The sequence below is a fragment of the Etheostoma spectabile genome, chromosome 8 (assembly GCF_008692095.1).
Source record: "Etheostoma spectabile isolate EspeVRDwgs_2016 chromosome 8, UIUC_Espe_1.0, whole genome shotgun sequence".
Taxonomy (NCBI): Eukaryota; Metazoa; Chordata; class Actinopteri; order Perciformes; family Percidae; genus Etheostoma; species Etheostoma spectabile.
The window spans coordinates 25353344-25367883 of record NC_045740.1 but is presented as its reverse complement, the minus strand read 5'-3'; the positions used below and the strand labels follow the sequence as shown (position 1 = coordinate 25367883).

At 38.8% G+C, this 14540-nt stretch overlaps 1 protein-coding gene and 1 long non-coding RNA gene across 5 annotated transcripts in view; both read left to right on the top strand.

Annotated features, from left to right (window-relative positions):
* Positions 1 to 4460: 4460 nt before the first annotated feature.
* Positions 4461 to 14540, top strand: part of wt1a (WT1 transcription factor a) — a gene marked incomplete at its 3' end in the record, with an annotated part of 39686 nt that continues 29606 nt past the window's right edge. The window contains 3 exon segments of one of the 4 annotated variants that reach the window (XM_032523744.1): positions 4461 to 5422; positions 9803 to 9925; positions 12107 to 12209. In XM_032523744.1, the coding sequence (XP_032379635.1) occupies positions 4957 to 5422; positions 9803 to 9925; positions 12107 to 12209 (692 nt within the window). In that variant the 5' untranslated portion in view covers positions 4461 to 4956. 4 annotated transcript variants of the gene reach the window in all.
* Positions 10789 to 11037, top strand: LOC116694201 (uncharacterized). The gene is made up of 2 exons (XR_004333083.1): positions 10789 to 10835; positions 10906 to 11037. It is a non-coding gene; the product is annotated as an uncharacterized LOC116694201 (long non-coding RNA).

Here is a 14540-nt window from a genome sequence, read left to right as displayed (position 1 = left end):
TCTCTCTCTCTCTCTTGCTCTCTCTCTCTCACTCTGTTCCTCGCGGAGTTGAAGAGTTGAATCATGGGTCAGCAGTTTTTTGCAGAGAGAGAGACAGACTAGATTTCCAGATGGTGAAGTCACCATCTATCTATTCTAGATAGACCCTAACTCACACTTATGTGCGCATGCAAACACAGTATGCACACACGCACACACACGCGCACCCACGCACGCACACACACACACTCACGAGCGCACGCAAACACACAAATACACAGACTGTAATTGCACAAACAGTAAACCACAACACTTACTGCTGCCATCTAACTGTACCTGCCCTGCTTCCTCTGACATACAGAGCCAGTGTGGAAATCTAATTGAGACATGTCAGCTGTAATTGGTTCCAGGGGAAGAGCATGATGGGATAAAAGCGTTGAGTGGACACTTCCGTTAAGAGGGGGAAAACCCACTTTAACTGTGATACTTTAATGCTTCAGGCAGTCTGTGTATGTATGTGTTTGTGTCAAGCAGTGGCAGTTTGCCAGCGTCTTTGGCCTGTTGACCATCCATTTGTCTTGAATGGGAAGCACACAAGCTCAGGAAAAAATACAAATGTGTCCCGAAATCAAGACATCATCTTCATGTTGGAGGGCTTGTTAGAGAAAGTTTCAGTTAATAATGCTGAAGACTAAATGTGTCCAGCTGTTTGACACTGAATCATCTGTCCCAGTGGCATTGTAGATTGTGTTTCCATCCCAGTCCAGTTCTTTTGCAATGAGTTTGTTTTCCAAATCTGTTTAACAAGATGACAAGGACATAATTTAGGTTCTTTGTATGGTTGTTAAAATTAATTTCCCAGCAAAGTGAAAGTTACAGAGAATAGTGTCTAGTAGCGCGTGTGTGTGTGTGTGTGTGTGTGTGTGTGTGTGTCTGTAGTACGTGTTTGTTGGTTGCCATGGCCACAAGACAGCTGGCAAAATCAGGAGCATCAGTCAGGGCTCAAGGACAACACACACACACACACACACACACACACACACACACACACACACACACACAAAGTATACTGACACAGGAACTAAGAAAAAGGCAAAGGTCAGGAAACAGTATTGTAATTATTTTCAGTTTGGTTACAAACTTTCCCAGTTCATATGATCTGTTCTCATCAATATCCCAAGTAGAACAACATTTAAAGATGGAAGACTTCTCAGTGCATGATTTATGTCCACTATCAACTTTCAGTGGCATTGCAGGGAGACGTGCACCTTGTATTTACTCTAGTGACATGGAAAGTATCGGTTTGGAGGACAGAAATCATGTTGTATAATGTAGAAAGACAATATTATTTTCAAATGTTTGCATTCAGTGTAAAAAACATAAAGCAAAAAAACTTTCATGTTTGCTTCCCAGCATTAGAGTTAAGCAGTTTGGTCTGAATAAGACGGGCCTTCAGCTGCAGTTCATCTAATGACCACTAGGTGATGACTTAAGAAAACTCAGTCAAGTTTCCATCCGTGTGCAGCATTTTAACAAAACTTGGCACAGGAAATTGCATACTGATTCTTCAATCAGGTGCCATCAAACCATTGCAACTATTTTTTCCTCCATCCAGCGGTTCACTGAACGTTACACTCACAATCTTTCATGATACATTTGCTAAGTCTGTCTCCATTCCACTTACTTTTATACTATAACTTTTCCACTTCAGCTAATTGTAAAAACTGTTTTGCAATATTCAAACCTGTTTGTCAAATTTAATGTGGATTTAAGCGTTTACACTTTTTTATATACAAATTAAAATGTGCATTAAAATAGGTGGATGGAAATGCACTTTCAGACTGTTGAAATCAATGGGCTATTCCTCCAAAGACTCTCTTTGGTACATTTTTTCACTCAAATTTTGGACCCCAAAAGCTAATTTCACTTATAATGTTTGTAATTAATTTAAAAATGGTTATTTAGTAGGGAGATAAAAAGGCTAAAAGAGAAGTATGTTTGGGGACGTGATCGCCTTGATTTCTCAGCCTGTCACACACAGTTGTTATGGCTGCAGTTGCTCTAACTTATACTTAGACTTCTCCTTATTAATCCTTTTGGGATCCCGCAAATTGAAATTTGAAATCCACTCAGGCAGCACCTCCCCTGCCCACATTTGGATTTTCTGAGTGTACCAAGTGACAAAGATGTTATAGATCAGTAAACAAAAAACTTAGCTTCAATATGCCCCTTGACAACAGAAATATTACCTCTTTGAGTTTTAATCTGAGGAGTTAACTCTCTTCAAGTTATCTACAGACTGCTGTGTCACAGTAACCTTCATTAAAATGTACACACACCAGTCCATCAGGCAGGCTGCTTAAGTTCTCATTAATTTGGACATTATTTGTCCGGGACAGTACATGTAATTTATGTTATTATATCAATATTTTATTAATTTACATCAATATGATGTGAAGGAAAGGGCTATTTGTCATGATCATGTAAAACATAATTTATATTTTTTGTATACAAAGAATTACAAGAATAAGAAAAAGAGGAATAATGTGGCGACTCATTAGAAATCTGATGGCATTCACGGCATTCATCAGCTAATGAGAATGAATTGAGAAATTACTTTTCATTTACTTTTGGACATAAAAAACAACTAATAAAGGCATTGTGAGTTTGTAGGAAAATTTAGGAAGTGTTGTACGTTATTAGTGAGCTTTTCTGTTACAGTGTGAAGATGCTTCATCAAAGTTGTCCTCCTCTCTTATATTCTCCCCCTGTGTGCCTTTAGGCCATTTTAAATTATGGCTGCAGGGTCACAGGCAGGCTGCAGCCTGGTTCTGGTGGGTCAACATGATACAAGTACAGCAGGAATGGTTAAGGAGGAAGGCAGCGCTGCTCTCTTTAATGACTGAACGTGACAGGTTAAAAAAGCTAAACACACAAAGTAAAATTGGACTATATTGTTATTGATGTATTTAAAGTGATGACATGATTAAATAATTGTCATTCATATTGATTATTTAAACATTACTAAATTAGTCTCAAAATGAGCTTATGCAGCCACATTAACAAAGCTGGCTTTTGGTCATTATTTGCACAAGATTGCTATAGTTTGGGCGCATAAATAGAGAGTTATTTTTTTTTTTTTTGTTGATGGCAACATCCACAGCTCGCGCTCCGGCTGAATGAATGATGTTATTATCGGGGGCTGTTATTTTTAAAGTAAAGATCTAAAATTCTGTAGGCTATTGAGAGCTTCAACATGGTGGCAAAACATGTTATTTGCATTAAATGAGCCATAATGTTCCTGGCAGCCGCACACACACACACACACACACACACACACACACACACACACACACACACACACACACACACACACGTACCATCGCAAGTGATAATAAATAATGAATAGAGCACGGAATTAAGGGGGCAACTGGACGTTTCAGAAAGGTTTGGAGCTTTAATAGCCTATTATTATCAATATTATTATTATTATTATTATTATTATTATTATTATTATTATTATTATTGTTATTATTACTATATAACGTATCGTTATTTCTGTAGTTTATAATACTGTATAAATAAATACATTTATTGTTTTTTATGCGCAGGAGTGAATATATTTATTAAACACCAAATTATGTCGTTTTACCCAAAAATCTGTTTTAGTTTTTTACGGCATTTATGTTTATATTATTATTTATATTTTTGAAGGAATAACGGTCCATGGTCACTGGCCTTTTGGAAAGGCCCATTTTATTCAGAACAACTAAAACATGTAACGTTAAAAAAAAGAAAGAAAAACGAATTGAACCGTAGGCCTCAAAGCCTAAATCCGCAAGGTTTATCGTCACGCGTCTACGAGCATGACTTCGTCTGCCAAACAATTTAAATTAGACCGTTATCTTCGTTCTAAAAACAATAATGCAGGCCTATATATAATCATACAATCCAACCCAGGCGGACAAACTGAAGTAGTCGGAACGAACTGCAGCAAATTTCCGAAGGAGTCGAGGAAGGTCATTTCATTTGACTTCTCTTTTATGTAACACTGTATTCCTGCGCGGGCCGGGCCTCTTCTCACCTCTATTTGTGTCCAGGTGAATTTTACAGTTTAATATCAGAGGGTGGTAGTCGGATTTCTTTTGATTGCAAATGTCTACAAATTGTTTACTGTATGTGACAGTTCTTGATTAAAAATGATGTGTAAAAAGTCCAGCCTCCCATGAATAAGGTAGATGTATAGCTCGCTACTTTTTGAAAAAAGGTTCATGAGACATTTTCTTTATGAGAAAAAACTACACTAATCAAAATATAAGAAAGGATTTTTAATTTTGGAGTCACTGTGTATGTGTGTTTGTGTTTGTGTGTGTGTGTGTGTGTGTGTGTCTGTGTGCAAACAGCAAATGAATGAAGTCAGAGGGCTCCTGTCCCTCATCACCTCCTGACTCCACCTCCCTCTTCAGGCACACACACAGGCTGAGAGTGTGGAGGGAAAAGAGGGCTACTCCTCCTCACGCCTCCACTCCTCTTTCTCCATTCACTGAGAAAGCTGTGAGCAGAAGCCTCTCTCCTCCTTGAATGGACTCCATCTCTCCAAGCTGAATATTTATTTACGGCTGCTGTGGAGGGAAAGATCACAGCTGATGATCGTGCTTCATTTCTCCTCCACTTGCTGCTGTTTCTGAGAAAAGTTGACTGCTGTGACTTTGCTATCGCCATGAACTTCCGTCGGACTGAAGGAGTTACCAGATCAGCCGTGTGACTGTTAATGAGCAAGAACCGTCCTACAGAAGAATTGAAAGAGAAGAACGAGAAAGATAGACTCTCAAGGATTAGGAGGGTGGTGTCTGATCTGGTTCTGGGTCTGGGTCAGCGAGACACAGAGGCAAGGAGGCAGACAGGTGGAAGCTACAGGGAGACCGAACAAATTTAAAAATAGCATACCTTTGTCCTAGTTTTGTCCCCTGGACCACAATGGGTTCAGACGTACGTGACCTAAACTCCCTGCTGCCCCCGCTCTCAGCGGGCCCCAGCCCCGGCTGCCCGGCCCTGCCCGTCAGTACGGCCCCTCAGTGGGCTCCCGTCCTGGACTTTCACACCACTCCCTCACCTTACCCCACCCTAGCCACCCCTCACACCTCCCTGGGGCCACACTCGTTCATCAAGCAGGAGCCTAGCTGGGGGGCCACCGGCGACCCCCACCACCACGACACAGACCCTCACTGCGGCCTCAGCGCCTTCACCGTCCACTTCTCGGGGCAGTTTACTGGGACCGGGGCCTGCCGGTATGGGGCATTTGGTGCACCCCCACCACCACCGTCCAGTCAACCGCCGCCTGTGGCCGCCCCGCACCACCACCAGCCCCCCAGCCGGATGTTCAGCAATACTCCGTACCTGACCAACTGCATGGACACACAGCAGGCGGCCCGCAACCAGACAGGTAGGGCTGGAGGAGCAGAGCGGGGTGTGTGTGTGTGTGTGTGTGTGTGAGTGTGTGTGTGCGTGTGTGGATGTGCATGTGTGCATGTGTGTGAGCGTGTGTGTGAGTTATAGATAGTGTTTTCTGTCTGGGTGTCAGAGAGAAAACAAGTGTCATCACTCACTTTAAAGTCTCTTTTGTTTCCAAAGCTTGAACATATATACTACATTATATCTAATATGTACTTCTCACATATTAAATGTCTGAAGTATTGCCAGACTATCATCTCCATTGTTTCTTCCTTTAGTTCTTCTGCGACTGCTTCATTTAATTGAGTTTAATCTATCAGTAAGTGGCAGTGCAGAGAAGCAGTATGTCCCCTATGTTTTGATTTGCAGAAGTCTACTAAGCTGATGTAAATCTGAAGCATGATAATTCAGATCAGATTCATCACATATAGCTCTGTCAGTATTACACATACAAGCTATACATGAAACCTTATTTGACATGGTTTGTGATGTCTTCACTGCATGGAGGCCTTAGTTCACCATCATTTTACACTGCGTCACTGAATGTGTTATTAATAAGGAGATGACTAAAACCTCACACAGGTTGTCATTTAACCACATTAAAGTAGCAGCGGGACCGTTGCATGCCTGGAGAGGTGATCCAGCTTACACACTCACAGAGAATGGATGGTTCTTGTTCCACTTAAAAAAAAGAAAAAGAAAAAAAAAAAGTCCGACATGCTTGTGGGGTAGTGATGCTTGTGTAAATGGACCATTAAAAAAAGATCACAGTGGCGAGAGATAAAAACAGAAACATTTGCAACATTTTGCATCAAGTCCTATTTACGAATTAGTTTGGACCCTAAACTGACTCACTTTGCCTTAAAGTCACCGTTATCTTGTTATTTATGTAATGCTTGACGTCTTCATGATCTTCGTTCATTCTTTTCCATTCAAAATTGTCATTAGTTTTTACATTAATGTTTATTAATATTCAAACAAGAGTTTTGTCAAAATATGGATTTGAAATATTTGACGCTCAGTATCCTAAAAGTGCAAACACCCACATTGGTCCTCAGAGTTCCAGGCTCAGAACTTTAGCCTATCTGAAAGTCTTCCATTTTTTTTTAGATCAAGTATCTCCTATGTTGAAGCTGCAAAACACTGAACAATAGGCCCCAGCTGACTAAAGACCTAACTACGCTAACACTAACATGACAAAACAACAATATCTAAAATGAAATGGAAAAGGAAATTCTAAAGTTTTTGTTAAATACGTTTTCTCTTATTTAATTATTTTTTCCTATGTCTCATAAAAAAGAAGAACGATACTGCTGTTGAGGCATTGTTGAGTTCATTTGTCATTTTGGTTGTTAATGTTATTAATGTATCCTTTATTAGTTATTAGAGTCTGGTATTTCACACTTTTTTGCATTTGTATACCACAGTATAGGGATTTATATATATAGCATAGGGACAAAACATATTAAAAAAAGAAAGATGAATACCTGATGAACAGTTATTGTGTCTGTGAAAACCTTGGAGAAGTTAGTGTTGTCTGTTTTCTCCTACTGAGCACATGCAATCGGTTAAGAACAAGAAGACACAAAGGTTTAGTGTTGGAATGAAAATAACACATTAAATCACACAAAAAAACATTAAGCATTTATTTCTTCTCTTTTCTGTTGAAAGGAAATGAGATAATTGTGTTTATTTTAATTGAACCTTTCTTTGCTTTATTTGAATAATTGTTAGTGTCAGCAGCATCACGTTGGGCACCAAAGTCATTGGATATGCTTTAAAAGTATTGTTATGCTTTGCCGAAGAATATGTGATGCAGAGTCAAGGAAAGCATAGTTAGGAAAGATAAAAAAAAATAAAAAAAAGATACATACTATGTGCATGGGGTATTTCTTACCGATCTCTCTAATTCCTTGTCTTCTTCATGTAGGAAAATAAATCTGTTAGTAGTTTCCACACAGATTAATTAGTAATAACATGCTTATCAAGCAGATAATTTAGGAATAACAATATAATCAAAGAGCTGAGCCGACCTCTAACCTGTTTTATCTGCTCCCCGCTGTGGCTGGACAAGCACAGACAAACAAACTAACAGCAGGACTCGGGTCACACAGCAGAGCTGATAGCAGAGCAGGGTCACACAGACTATCACTGTTAACTCCTTCAGGTTTACATCAGGGCCGAGCATTCACTGGGCTTGAACTTTCGAAAACGTTTACTTTTATCACTTAACTGTAACAGTAGCGAGACATTTTACCCTGCTAACATCAGCACTGCTCATGTTGAAAGATAATGCTTGAAATGGACCTAAAAACAAAATCCTCTTGTCTCTGATGCTGTGAAAGACAGCTAAAGTGTATGAAAGGAAAGGGCTGGGATGAAAGCCTTTGAACCGATTTAGTTCTTTCACGATTCATGGGGGCTGATTTGATTTATATTGCAATTTTCATTTATTGCGATTCTAGAAGTATTGGGAATTGCGGGTTTTTGATCTTTACAAAAACAAAAGTTGAATAATACACTTCTAGAGACACTGTATCATGAGAACTAATTGTTTTCTAACAATAATGCCCATGTTAGTCAGTCTGACATTTATTTAATTTGTAAAGAAGTACGTTACATGGATTTTCTGCATTTTCTGCTGGATTTGTTTAGCTGGAAATGGATATGATGTAGCCAGTGGTTCAATATAATCTGAAAAATTTTATTTATAAAAAAAAATTATGAATGGGGCGACCTCTAGCTCAGTATAAACCCTATGTAGCTGAGTCCTGAAAGTAAAATAAACATGAGGGATTCCACGATTTAAAGTTGGGGATTTTCACAGAATTAAAAAGTTTTAAAAATTAAATTTTAGTTTGTGAACAAAAGAGTCTTGGGGTATTTCCAGACTTTGGGATTTCCAGTAGGAATACAAATTGACCTCATTGCTTGTCACCTCAGTGCTGGACTACAAGGCAGCAAAAGTATCACCCTACACACACACACATACACACACACACACACGTATGCACGCACACACACACGGAGAGAAAGGAGTCAGACAGGGGTGAGTGGAAGATAAATGGAGATGTTTAATGAGTTTTTTTCTCTTTTCCCTCCCTGTCTCCTCTCACCCAATGATCCACTGAGGAAAGTGAGTGAAAGTGCTGCATTTTAATTAATGAAGCATGTATGTGAGAGTGAGAGTGTGTGTGCGCGTGTGTGTGTATGTGTGTGTGTGTGTGTGTGTGTGTGTGTGTGTGTGTGTGTTTGTATGTGTGTGTGTGAGAGTGTGTGGGAGATTAATGGGAGTGTGTTGTGCCCTTTAGGTCAGTCTAAGTCATGACTCAGGTCTGGTCTGGGACGTCAGGCACAGATCTAGTCTCCTCCAAACAACAGTTTTCGAACATATGTGTGCGTGTGTATGTATGTGTGTGTGTGTGTGTGTGTGTGTGTGTGAAATAAAAGCAAGTTAAAGAATTTTTTTTTTTTCACCAGAGACTGATCTCAGTCCTATCATCTCTCTGAAGTATCCACTGCTTTGCTTTTACACTTTCAAGGCAAAATGTAGCCTAAAAGTTTAAATGTGTAAAAATTTTACAATTTTGCTCAGAAGTAACATAACAGCAGGAGCAAAGACAACATACATTTAATATTTTGTTGCAAAACTAGTCACTAAAGAAACTGAGGGGGGAGGAAGTAAACAGTTTTTAAATGCTGTCTGGTAAAGATCCTTTATTCAAATAATAATTTAAAATTAATAAATCTTTCTAAATTGATCCAAAACGTTTATGGAAACAATTTTCCATTTTGTTTGTGTCAATAGTCTGAAATCTGTATTTACTCCATAGCCTGTAACTGTCTAAGAAGCACAGTAAAGCATATTTTTTGGAGTCTAAATTGATGCGAATTCCTCAGAGTTGCTGTGCAGATACACCAAACTTTATTATCTCTTTTTGCTCTGATCAGAATCTCACTTCTTCTTCTCTGCTCAGCAGCACTTACTTTACTGTAAATATAAACGTATCATTTTTTAATTATGTTTTTGTAATAACTTGACCATTGAACATGTGTTCTCATAAGCAACAAAAGAGCATTTAAAGCAAGTAATTAAATTTATTTAAAGTATTATGCTATTTACAAGATTATAGATAGAATTCCATTTTATTAATCTTGTACCATTTAATGGTTTGTATTAAGTCACTTGAGTTAAGTGGTAATACCAGTTTCAAATTAGGGGGAACAATTAATCAAAACACCAGCCTTGTGTCATTGTAGCTGATGATCAAATTAGAATTAGAATTCATAATTTTATTTAAAAGTTACCTTCCTACACACTTGAATATGCCGTGGCTCTGTGTATTTACTGCTTTGTGTTTCTGCGTTGCAGGTTACAGTACGGTTGGGTTCGATGGAGCCGGTAATTACGGTCACACTCCTACACACCACAGCTCGCAGTTCTCCAACCATTCCTTCAAACACGAAGACGCTTTAACTCAGCAAAGCCCTATGGGTAAGTGTGTTTTTGTGTTTAAGCACAAAACTCGTTGTGAGTTTCATTTAACCAAACTTTTTGCTCCTCTGCCCTACAAAGGCAGCTACAGTTACAGGAGCAGTGAGTTTTAAAATGTCAAGCTGTCCACCAAACTGGGAAACCGATGAAAAGGTTGTAATGACTTAATTTTATCCCTTATAGCTATGAAAATTTGTATTCTTCACAAATGAATAATTTCCTTAGAACCTACATAGAAACACAGTATCTACCAACAATTGGGATATTTTCTTTTTTTTAAACCTTCTTGGTCATTTGACCCAACTTGTTTAACTAATTTTTTTCTCCTGTTTAAAATCAATATATTGAATGAATTTAAAATGTAATACAATTAAACTTGTGATTTTAAATTAAGTTTAACTGCCCAACCATATGTGAATTCCACTGATTGGATTTAGCCCTGCCTCATTTCCTTATGTGGGGAAAAAAACTGAATTACAAAGATGTCAGTTGATTGAAATGATCATTTGTCAGTACAGATCATTTCTCAGGGAAAATAAATAAGCAGTAATGATGAGCTTTTAGCTTGTGATTTTCACACCAGCTAACTTTCACTTAGCTCTCTTTCTTTCTGCCGTTAAGTGTGAAGGCAGAGTTTAGCGTGTGTGTTTTGTAGTTACTGCAATTATTTTTACAATAATATATAATCATTAATATATAATCATTTTGAAATGGTAACACACATCTCAGAATGTCAGGTCAATTTTAATTCAATTTGTTGTAGCCTTTGTCAGGAAGTTTGGTTGTGTTATGAATTGCTTAAAGGACAGATGAAATAAATAAGTCTCTGGGTTAAAAACACGTGTACCGAGTCGACCAGTCGAACGACAAACGCCGTGCAACCAATAATCAGTGACATAACTCAAGCCCGGTGTTAATGGTTCGACTGGTTGTGACTGTTTTCCCAAGATGGCACCTGCCTGTATACACGAAGGGTCCAGTCTTTATATAGTTTTAATAAACTGTCTGTATACTTACAAAGGTCTCAATGCTTCAGTTTACATGTAGGGATCCTCATTATACTACCGTGGAAGTGTGGTACTATTTTGAGCCTTGTTAGTGGTATAGAAATACCAATGTCTTTTTACTTCACCCGTGCCCCGATGACTAGCATTATAAGCTAATTATCATTTTGCATTAAAACTGGTCACATTTGATTAGAATGAAAATTAAACCCAGAGAACAGTCAACTCTGTACACATGTGTTATTAACCCCTAGGTTCATTTTGCGCCGGATTTGTCCTTTAATCTCCTCTCTCCAATCCAAACAGACATTAAAACTGGGCTTAAATGTAACACATTACTTCATACAAATGTCTGAAATGGCCCTGACTGTGGCAGCCTCTAACTTCTCCTACACAGATATCTGGAAAAGATGTGACCCATTTCAAAGTAATCTGAATATTTATTATTCTTCAAGTCACTTTTCTTTAAAAAAACAACAAAAAACAGCAACGACCCAACAATTCAGAGTCTGATTTATTTAGATTAAAAATAAACCTTTATTTAAAGCCACTGTATGAGTTCCCATCTGTGTGTGTATGGCAGCTCCATGGCCCTCACCTGGGGAGAGTCTTGTCCCTTATTTTGACGTCCTTCCAGTGACCTCGTCTGTCAGAGGTATAAATCAGCCACATCCTGACTCACAAACTCCCTCGTCTCCTCCTCTCATCCCCTCTTTCATCCACTCACCTTTGTCTTTAATCCCTCCTTTGCACATGTAATTGGTAAATATTTAAATGTTTGTTTTACAAAGCTGCCACTGTAAATTTCTGCCGATTTTTATGGCATAAGATAACTGGGAGAATTGGAGCTGAGAGGGATTTTGGAATGTGGAGAAATGTCGAGGGAGCCATTCACTACACTGCTGGGAAAGCTCAGAGAGAGAAACATGAAGCAATTGCGAAGGTTCTTTATTTGTAGAAGAAACTGAACAAAAAAGGGAAAAATAAGAGAGGGCAAGAGAGGGCAGAGTTTAAAAGGAGGTGACATATGGAGAAAGTTCAAACACAATATCTCTTGAGTCATTGATGCGTTTACCTTTATCTTCAATGGGTGAATAAAGGGGTTCAAATGCATTTGCACATAGTATATATATATTGTGTGTGTGTGTGTGTGTGTGTGTTTGTCCATGCACTATAGCTGAGCAGCAGTATCCTGTACCTCCTCCTGTCTATGGATGTCACACACCTTCAGATAGCTGTACAGGCAGCCAGGCTCTGCTGCTGAGGAACCCTTACAACAGGTAACACACACACACACACACACACACACACACACACACACACACACACACTTCTTGTAATGCATACTGTAGCGCACATACTCTCTTTGAAATCTATTTTTATAATAAGCAAACAGCAACAATTACAGTACAGCTGGAAATGTTTTCGAAACCATTGTTGACTGTGGTTCAATGAAAGGTAGCAGGATGCAGTTGTGAACAGGATGTTCACCTTCAGGACAGGTCTGTCTGCCATAGCCGCTTCCTTTCTGTTTTTCTTCTTCTTCCTCGGAGTGCTTTTCAGCTGTTTCATTTTTTTTAATGCTAACTCTGTCTGCAAAGTGGATGTTGTTTACATGCAGATGAGTAGCCTTCTAATTCACAGATACCATACGCTGTGAAGGAAAGTGGGTTGATTTATTGATCGGAAAATATTTAAAGTGCCCATATTATGCTTATTTTCAGGTTCATAATTGTATTCAGAGGTTGTTCCAGAATAGGTCTACATGGTTTAATTTTCAAAAAAGCACTACATATTTTTTGTACTGCACATTGCTGCAGATCCTGTTTTCACCCTGTATGTTTAGATCTCTGTTTTAATGAATGTTCATCTTTAAGGTGTTGAGATGGTACAGACCAAATTTGAAGTCAATCAGAAGAAATTTCTTGGGGGAGTTTGTTAAAGTATAGCACCTTGACTTTTAGGTCTAACTTCCTGTCGCCACTAGGGGGCGCTATGACGCTATGAGATTTTGGCATTTTGATGTCCTCAGGGTTGGACCCTTATGAATCCTGAAAAGTTTTGAGCAAATTGGACAATGTTCACTTAAGTTAGACCCTCTTCCTGTTTCAATGGCGAAATGCACAAAATGCCACAACCGTGCCCTATGGTGAAATTTTTTTCATCTTTAACGTCTTAAGATGACACACACCAAATTTGAAGTGCAGATCAGATAAAATCTCTTGGAGGAGTTGATCAAAGTACAACGTGGAAATAGCCAAAATCACACAAATGTCAAACTTTTATTTCAAAATGGCAGACTTTCTGTTGGGTTTAGGGTATGGCTATTAGCTTTTTTGTACATTGAAAGAATAATAATTAAAGCTGCAAGCAGCAATGAATGGGCCCTCGCCCCTCCCAGCACATCAGGGGTACTGGCGAATGCCGCTCATTGCGGCCATGCATTTGTGTGCCACTCAGACACTACAAATTGTCACCAATGAAAAGGGAACTCTCTGCAAAGTTCAATGATACCTCACACAAGAGTTCACCTTAAACCGTTCAAAAGGTATTAAAGGGGGCGTGGTCTGTGTACATAGGCGTGGCTGGAGTATAGTGGGCGGCTCAATATCACATGTAGTCCACACAGTCTAAGTTTAATGTTAATTAGAATAACTTATGCCAAGATACAACAGCCACCTACAGAAAAATTGGTACTTTATAACTTGTAAATTGTGCTGTCAAAATTCTTTTGATAACCTTTTGTCACGAAGTCTATACGCAAGGTTTCATGTAGCTCGGAATCACGGCCCAGGAAGAGTTTGACAAAGTAGGTTTCCCATTTATTGCGATGTTAAAAGAAATTGAACAACGCCATCAATTAGGTCGATTGACTCAGACTTTGGCGTGGATGCTCAACCCCTATGTGTGTCAAGTTTTGTGGTCATAGGGACAACTGTGGCCAAGATAGCAACTTTATGTTTCAACAGCGACCTACAGGAAGTTGGTCCCCCCTAACTTTTGCATATTTTCTAACTATCAAAATTCTTTTGATTACTTTTTGTCATGAGGGTCCATAGATAGTACATACAAAAAGTTTAGTAAAAATTGGAATTGCCCTCTAGGAAAAGTTCGAAAGAATGTAAAACACATGAAAAATGAAGAAATTAAAAATGGCCGCCTTCTGGTTGGACAGAGCTAGTAAAAGTAAAAGTATATATGTCCTCAATAAATAGAGCAATATGTGTAGTAAATCTGGTGAATATTGGAGCAACTATGTCCAAGTTAAGGCCTTTCCACACATTAGAGGGCGCTATGGAGCCCGCTTAAAGGTATGGGCCAAATCGCTGAACAATCTCGGAACTCTCCCAGGTGTTTATGAGGGCGCCAATTTTTGTGAGTTTTTGTGTATAGTGAGGCCGTCAAAAAAAATGCCCAGGTGCTAAAACCAAGTAGGGGACACAATAGTAACCATACTACTCTCAAGCCTAAATGTGAACTCAGATCAAAAAATGTCCCATCATGCACATGGCTGCTCGTGCATCCTAAAGTCCTAAAACACCTTTTCGTAAAATTTAATATTTAGCATGAAAACAAAGATGGCTGACTTCCTGTCAGGTGGAACAATTTCA